The sequence below is a fragment of the Carassius gibelio genome, chromosome A10 (assembly GCF_023724105.1).
Source record: "Carassius gibelio isolate Cgi1373 ecotype wild population from Czech Republic chromosome A10, carGib1.2-hapl.c, whole genome shotgun sequence".
Classification (NCBI taxonomy): Eukaryota; Metazoa; Chordata; class Actinopteri; order Cypriniformes; family Cyprinidae; genus Carassius; species Carassius gibelio.
The window spans coordinates 25,612,740-25,621,013 of NC_068380.1; the positions used below are offsets into that span (position 1 = coordinate 25,612,740).

The 8,274-nt window shown below is 36.8% G+C and overlaps 1 protein-coding gene across 1 annotated transcript; it reads right to left on the bottom strand.

Moving 5' to 3' along the window:
• Positions 1–850: 850 nt before the first annotated feature.
• LOC128021643 (trace amine-associated receptor 13c-like) lies at positions 851–3,118 on the bottom strand. Its single transcript, XM_052608953.1, has 2 exons — positions 2,377–3,118; positions 851–969 (listed from the first exon to the last, which is right to left on the bottom strand). The coding sequence occupies exons 1-2, from the start codon at positions 3,116–3,118 to the stop codon at positions 851–853; spliced, it is 861 nt and encodes a 286-aa protein (XP_052464913.1).
• Positions 3,119–8,274: the final 5,156 nt, after the last annotated feature.

The following is an 8,274-nucleotide window of genomic DNA, read 5'->3' on the forward strand; positions in this document are numbered from 1 at the left end:
GGATTCTGACTGATTTGATATGGAATAAAGCCTCTATATTTTATTAGACACTAGCAGAAGACCAGGGTTGATTTGTAGGTCTAAACACACCCTTGCCATGAAAAACAGACCGTTGATATGGACGCGGAACGGACTATTTTCTTTAGCGGAAGCAATACAATCGTTTTTTTAAATCAATACATTTTGTCAAATTATTTATTTATTTTGTAGGTAGCAATGTAATAAGTGGGATCGTGTATAGCGAGGCGGTTGTTATAGCGAATAACAACCCCTTCAGGCTGATTTTTCACCAGCAATGACTGGAAACTCACCAGTTGGCCGCTCATCGTGTTCAAAACATCCCTCACGCTAGCCAGTTTCCATGTCGGTGCCGGCGCAGAGCAAGTCGCTAACAGCGCCACCTGCTGTTGTGGAGTGCGAATTAGATGACAGTTTACCAGCATGTGTGTGGATCTGAAGGCATTTGCGTGTGGATCAGCAAGGCGAAAAATTTGTGCCAAAAGTCACGTGACAGTTTTTCGTACTTGTAGAATTTTGTTTTGTACTTGAAGGATTTTGTTTTGTATTTGAAGAATTTTGTTTTGTACTTGAAAGATTTTAGTTTGTACTTGGAAGATATTTTTGTCATTGAAGACATACGTTTCTTTGTTAATGTAAAACGTACTGTATTTGTTTGATAGCTACGTTTTTTATTTGCAGAACAAAATGCATTAGTTTGTGAGTGATGTTTTGTATTTGCAAACCACACTGAGTTTGTTTGTGAATCGTTGGGTGTGAGTAAAACACATTTTGTGTGTGTGTGAGGTTTTGGCATGATTCTCACTCCATATGCCTGCTGCAATTGCAGGTATTAAACAGAGATGGCGACAAAGAGGATTATGGACTGTGGCTTTAAGCCTTGTATTGTAATACTGAGTCTCTGTAGTACAGTATCACTGTTTCCAACAGCCACTGACTCTAGCACACTGACTGCAGCAGTAGAACTCAACAGTGATTGCATTTAACTCACATTTTCTGCTAAGAATAGATGTGTGTGAGTCTGTAAAATTTCTTTAGGAGTGTGTGTGAAAAAAAAAAAAAGTTCCTGTGTGGTTTTAAAAAGTCTTACATTATATAACAAACATCTTAATTATAATTTGAAGAGGTCTTTAATGTGATTATTAAAAATGTAAAAGGCCATAATTTCACAAAATAAACATGAGCACTACATGTTTTAGAGTGAAAATTAGGTGCTGTTGCACATTCTAAAGGCACACTTTTATGGTGACCACATGGATACTTCCCTGTTGGTCACTAGATTTTGCAGGACAATGCAGATCAAATGACAGAGATAAATGTACAACTATTAGATATGTAAATATCGATAATGATTGGATGATAACACTCTTTTAATCATTAATACATTTTGTTAATTGTAACCAACTCTGTGACTGCCACTCAGTTTGCCCAAGTTCTAGTCAGAGAGTTTAATTTAATCCACAGAGCCTATTCAGTCTAAAATAAATTAAATACTCCAATCTATTTCCTTAATTAATTAATAGCAATTATGTTAATTTATTAGACCAATATAAACATTTATGCAAACATTAAATGCCTTTTACCTTGAAATTTTCAACAGCATTATTTAACTTCATATTTATTAACACGTCATTCAGGTATCATGAATGATATTATAAAACTCATGTCAATGATGTGAAAACTTATAATTTGTATTATTCATGTTTTGCATGTTTTATAGATGTTGAGATGATCTTTCACTGAATTGTGTATTAAAATTGTGAAATAAACAAATAGAGTTCCTCAGATATTGAAAATATTGATGTTGTCAAATTATAAACTGGCTAAAGAAATGTGTATTTTATTTATTTAAATGAGCATTTAGACATACTACAGCACAATCAAAAGTTGATTTAAGCCATAAATTGAAAAATGTGCTTGATTATTGTTAATAATTATGTCTACTTTATGAACATCAAAGCCATGACAAGAACAATAACAACAAAGCGCAGGACTAGGACTTATGATTTAAACAATAGTTTGTGCTTTATCAGTAAAGAAAAAGGAGGTGAGGGGATCAAACCCTCACAACAATTGTGATCTATTTTAAACTCTGATTATAATTGTTAAAAATGTCAATGAGAGAGGATACTCTCTGAAATACTTTGATAAAGATGTGTTTAACTGACACTTTAAACCAACGGTAAAATAAAGCATAGACCAGAGGATTCAGGCTTGAATTAATATACACTATCCATATTAGAAATCTTACTATTTTGAAATAAATTATTGTATTCACTGTTAGAGACAAGATATAGTATGGAATATAGCAAAGCAGATAAACACTCACAATGATTCCTAATGTCAGGGCAGCTTTACTCTCAGATTTCCTCATAGATGAACCCTCCGTTACACATTTACCGCTCTTCATCAGAGAGTTTATGACTTTCACTTGCTGATGTACAACATAGAATATCTTCAGATATAAAATTATAATCACAGTACAAGGAAAAAGGAAGGACAAGAACAGATCAGTCATACTCCAGGCAGAGTTAATCATAAAGGGACACTCTCCATAACACCTATGTGTTCTTCTTGATGGATCAAAATATCCGTTATCTGTTATGAAAGAAATATTGTATGCTGAAGACCACACCCAGCAGACACATATGATAATAAAAGTTTTAGTTGTAGTTATTTTTTGTTGGTACAGTAAAGGGTGACACACGGCCACATAACGATCAACAGCAATTAAAATCAAATTATAAAGAGATGCTGAAATAAGCAGCCCTGTTATTGCCAAAAACAGTCCACAGAAAGTGTCTCCAAAGTACCAGCAGATCTCAATCAGCCTCATGGCCTCTAAGGGCATCAAAAGTCCAATAAGCATGTCGGCCACAGCTAGAGAGAGAATGATGAGGTTAGTTGGAGTGTGAAGCTTCTTGAAGTGAGAGATGGAGATGATCACCAGCAGGTTCAGAAACACAGTCCATGCTGACAGCAATGAAAAAAACATATACATGATATTGGATTCATGACTTGAGTGTTTTCCCTTAATACATGATGAGTTGATGGCAGGAAAGCAGTATTGTATCTCATGATCCTCTGTCTCATAGGCCATGTGTGAGTCTCCTCCTTTTGGGAGTTTGTTCTGCTCTCCTTACTGCCCTTTCTTTTATACAGTATCTGGATCAGACTCACCCATCTACCGCCCACACAGATGCTGCATAATTACATTATATTCCCCCACTCTTTCAACGCTGAAGTTTTTTTATTTTTGTAATTTTTATTTTGTCGTTAATTATCTAGATTATTAGAATATTTTCCAACACAGTTTCATAATGAACCAAAAATATTTTCTAAACTTTTCTTATTTGCCTAAAAGGTCTCTAATGTTGTTCTTTGCAATTTCATTAAATATATTCTGTAGTGTTCTGAGTTCTATTTTTAAGCTAGAATGCAGCAAGAATGCAGCAAACTCAATGTCCACACGTGTTGTGAATTTGACATGCGTTTGGGTATGCAACATCAGTGCTGGCTCTACCTAATTAATGACATATGTGGTTTCATAGTACCGACAGTAATACTTGGTAATTAATAACTTTGATAATATTTGGGTAGCACTTTATTTTACAGTCCTGTTCATACTAGGTACTTATTATAGTAATTACAATAACTATGTAATACTAGGGACTCACCCTGAACCTACCCCTAAACCTAACCTTACCCCATGTAGTTACCCTGTATTACCAGAACTTTCTTATATAAGCATACTGTAAGTACACTATAAGTACATGTAAGTACACATACTGTAAAATAAAGTGCAACCAATATTTGCTTGTGTCAGTCACATGTGTGCTATCAGTCCGGTTAAGAGGAGAGGACAGAAAGTGAGGTAGATAAGGGTAATGAATGAAGTCATGAATTGCCCTGGTTCCAAATGAAATTTGACAGTATATTGGACCCAATAGGATGACTGCTGAGAACATGCTGTGGGGTTTGTGGCAGGCTGGTCAGTGGTTGGAATTTTATGTGGAAGATTTCCTCAACAGGGTGTTTTCCCAGGGTATTCCTCGAGGCCCAGTTCTTGGCCCACTACTGTTTATCATTTATATATGTGACCAATCACGGAAAGTAGGGACACAAGTCGGTTCTGGGGCATTTTGAGTTATTTGCAGATTCTGAAAGTGTAGTCTCCAAGCTTTCCAACGATGTGTAACACATGGAAATCTGATAATATTTGGAGAAGTTGTGGCCATTTGAAGGTAGGCACTTAAAAAAGCTCAAAAAGCAGAAAATAGCCTCTAAAGATTGTGCAGTTCTCACCTGTTCTCACTGAACACAAAACGACAAACTTTGATGTTTATGGAAACTCACCCCATAAGAAACAGAAAAGTATTCTTGCAAATCTCGATGCCTCCAATGAAATAAGTCGTTCGGGCACACTTTCTCTTTGTCAGGGTCTTCTTTGTGGATGTAACCATCTCCGAAGTTTGACTGTGCGTCTGTTTGCCCCTAAATGTTACGGATTTTCCCCATTTCTCTGTCTTTATCCCCATCAAATGTTACTATCGATATAGCCTCTGATATCTTACGGTCCAACTCGTCTGACGCCAGTCCAATACATTCTTCCTCGTCGTCATCTTCGCTCAGTTGTAGATTAGGGATATTATATATTATATTTCATCGTCGCTCAGATCGTCTTCAGAATCACTGAGCGCTTGTTCATAAGCATACGGCTTGTCAAAGAAGTACTTCAAAACATTTTCAGTGTAACGGCCACGGTTCAGCTCGTCTGCGATCATCTTTGCAGCGTCCATCTTCATTGAATTTTGATATCAGCTAGAGCCGGCCAGAGCGCTGCATATTAAGTAGCCACGCTTCCCTCGGAGGGCGGGGGCAATAACAAAAGAAACAAAAGCCGGCTTATCCAGTATTGAAATACTGAATGAAGTGAACGGAGACGTCTTTTACTCCCTGCATTGCTGTCATTTTACTTGTTTTTGACTTGTTTTATTATTTTTGTTAATGCCAAATTCCTTGGTATTTTTGTTCTATATTTTTGTGTTTATTTTCTTTTGATCCTTACCTCTTCTTGATTTGCCATTTTGTTTGTTTTTATCACTTTGTGACTCAAATGGCGTTGTTCTTTGAGCTTTGATGAGCTTGTGCTCTATGATGTTTACTCTTTACCCAAGAGGAGGGTGGAAAGGGAAGGTGTCGTGCGACTTCCATTGTGCAACATTTAGGTAACTCAATCTGTTTAGACACCATGGTAAGAGGTGAACACCAGCCCCTGTATGTTTATTTTCTATTAGTTGAGAATAAGGAAGTATATGGTGCTTGGCGCTGAAGATTTGCTTTCTTCCTTTCTTTTTCTTTAGTTAGGTTAGAGGTATAATGTAAGTTAGAAGTGGTTTTGTTTTGTTTCTTTCTTTCTTTTAGCATGGATAAGGGTTAATCTTGGGTTAATTTGAATAGTTTTTTGTTTGTTTTCTTTTTCTGAGGTGTATATATTTGTACCTATTGGTTGTCTCTTCATCCCCCAGACCATCTAAAGAGGGTTGTAACACATGGACTTCAGTTTCGTTGCCATGCTGAGGACAATCAGATTTACCTAACCACCAGCTCTGATAGGCCATCATTGCATGACTCACTTACTGCACGCGTCAGGGATATCAATCAATGGATGTCTTTGAATTTCCTTAAACTAAATAATAACAAAATGGATATTCTAATAATTGGCTCTGTACATCAGTAAGAAGGATGGACCTGTCCTTTGTTAATGACGGTGTTCATGTTAAGCCTTCTTCGTCTGTCCGTAATTTTGGTTTCTTATTTTACTCATCTCTTTCTTTTGCCTCTCACATTTCTTCTGTTGTTAAAACTTATTTTTTTCCATCTTCACAATATTGCATGTCTTCGATCTTCTCTAACTCTAGCCGACACTGAATACTTTATTCGTTCATTAATCACTTCATGTCTGGATTATTGCAATGCACTATTTCTTGGTCTGAACTTATTGCAAGGTTACAGCATGTTCAAAACTCCGCAGCAAGAGTTCTTACCTCCACCAGGTGTTCTGTTCACATTATTCCTCTACTGCATGATCTTTACTGGCTACCTGTGGCATCACTACACTCTGATATCTTGTCAGGTGCTCTCTAACCTCATCGGGCATTATAAGAGAAAACTTAGAGCTGTTATTATACCAAATGGATATTTCAAAAAGTGAATAAAAGGGTACCATTAATTGTGTCCAATGTGTATTAGAGAAAAACATTTATGTAATATATATATATATATATATATATATATATATATATATATATATATATATATATATATATATATATATATATATATATATATATATATATATTTATTTTTTATTTTTTTCTCCAATGACAGGTTAGATTTATGTTACCTTTTTTAAAAATCAAAGATCAAAATGATTAACAATGCATATTTATTTTCACAGCCTTCTTTGATCATATTTACCAAGGTTGCCAATAATTCTGACCAAGACTTTTTGCAATGGCACCTTGGCTGGTTTAGGACTGTCATGGATGAGTAAAGATGACAATAATAAAAAAAACTAGTGGGTGGCAGCAAATCCCTGTTTTATTAAATTATTGATTGATTTGAATGGTTCAAACGATTGATTCAAAACATCAGATTCAATTAGAAATTAAACAAGTGAATGGACTGTTTAATCACTTGCTCACATGATTCTTTCAAAAACAGATTCATTCAAGGAATGAAACACCGTGTTGCTAGACATTGTTGTATAAAATTATTAGCATATATGTGTGCAGATATTTAGACAAGTACATTGCTTGTGCAAAGAATATAAAAATATAAAACTCATACATGGGTTTCTTTTCTTTAATTGCTTGAATTATAAGGGCATCATAACTGTATTCTAAGGCTTCATCGCGATTGGATTCTCAAGACGTGTTTTTGTTTGTTTTTTGAAAAGTCATTGACTCAATAATGTCAGCTCTACTATCATCTCTCAGTCCCTCACACATAAAGCACAATGACATTATCTCAAGGGAATGTCTTTAAATTATAATGAAAGAAAAATCACCTTCTGTTGCCTTTTTTTAAAGAACTTCAAAAAGTTGCGCTTGAAAATGATGGAAACTTCCTTCTGCTTGTTCTCAGCTTGTTAAAGTACCGAGTCCTGACTAGCCAATCACCATTATTTAGTTCATGAATTATCATAAGTTGATAATTGTCTTAACATTTTGTCTGAATACTGTATTAAATGCACAAGTAGTTTTGACTGAGACATATTTTTATAATTGTTGGAAACTTACATTTAAATACAAATTGCATATAGCTTGGATCAACTGACTCCTTCTCTACATAATAATATGATTTTAATATGACCAAGTCACATTCTCAGATTTGCTCTCAGAATTCTTTCTCACTGAACCATCCAAAACATGCTTTCCACCCTTCATCTGAGAGTTTATAACTTTCACTTGTTGTTGTGCAACCCAGAAGCTCAGTGACTCTCCATTAAAAATGTATCATGAAGCTGCACTGAAGAATCAAAGTATCCATCACTGATTACAATTGTAGTGTTATAGAAGGAGGAGCAAAACCTGCTGAGAAAAATGCTCACTAAACTTTTGGTCATTGTTAATTCCTGTGGATACATTAACAGTGTAATGATATTAACTCCATAATCATTGGGAAGAAGGAGGCGGGAACCGGCGCACAATCAAAATTAAACTTTAATAATTCCAAATAAACACAAAACAGCGCGCCAGCCCCTCACGGACGACTGGTATGCACAAAATAAAAAGCAAATATAAAATATTGCCCAGGCCTGGTCCTCTCTCGTCCTTCACGGTCGTCGCTCTAGTTTTATATCATTCCATCTCCTACGTGGGACTCGAGACCGGTGGTGGGGCGCAGGTGCAGCTCATCTCCAATCACTACACCTGGCCTCCCTCCTCCTAGTTCCCACATCTCTAGGCCCCGCCCCACTCGTCACATACCCCCATCGCCCCTCGAGACTGCGCTTTACTCCCCCCCCCCCCCCCTCCCTCCGGGGGGAACGCTCACGGGGACCTGCGGGAACCTGGGGGTAGGACAGACGAGGCGAAGGAAAAGGAGATGGAAGGAGGAGCGACAGGGATGAGAGAGGGGAGAGAGAAAAAAAAAAATTTCCGGTTCCCAGACGCACTGCTGCTTTGCCCTCGACCAGCTGGGTGATCTTCTCCGCAGTGCCTGGCGGTGGCACTGGACGGCCCTCGGCGG

Excerpts from the sequence above, each read along its gene's own strand:
- LOC128021643 (XM_052608953.1), bottom strand. The coding sequence starts at position 3,118 with ATGGCCTATGAGACAGAGGATCATGAGATACAATACTGCTTTCCTGCC. Across the intron at positions 970-2,376 it reads ATCTATGAGGAAATCTGAGA|TCAGTGTGCTAGAGTCAGTG; the intron begins GTAAAGCTGCCC and ends CTACTGCTGCAG.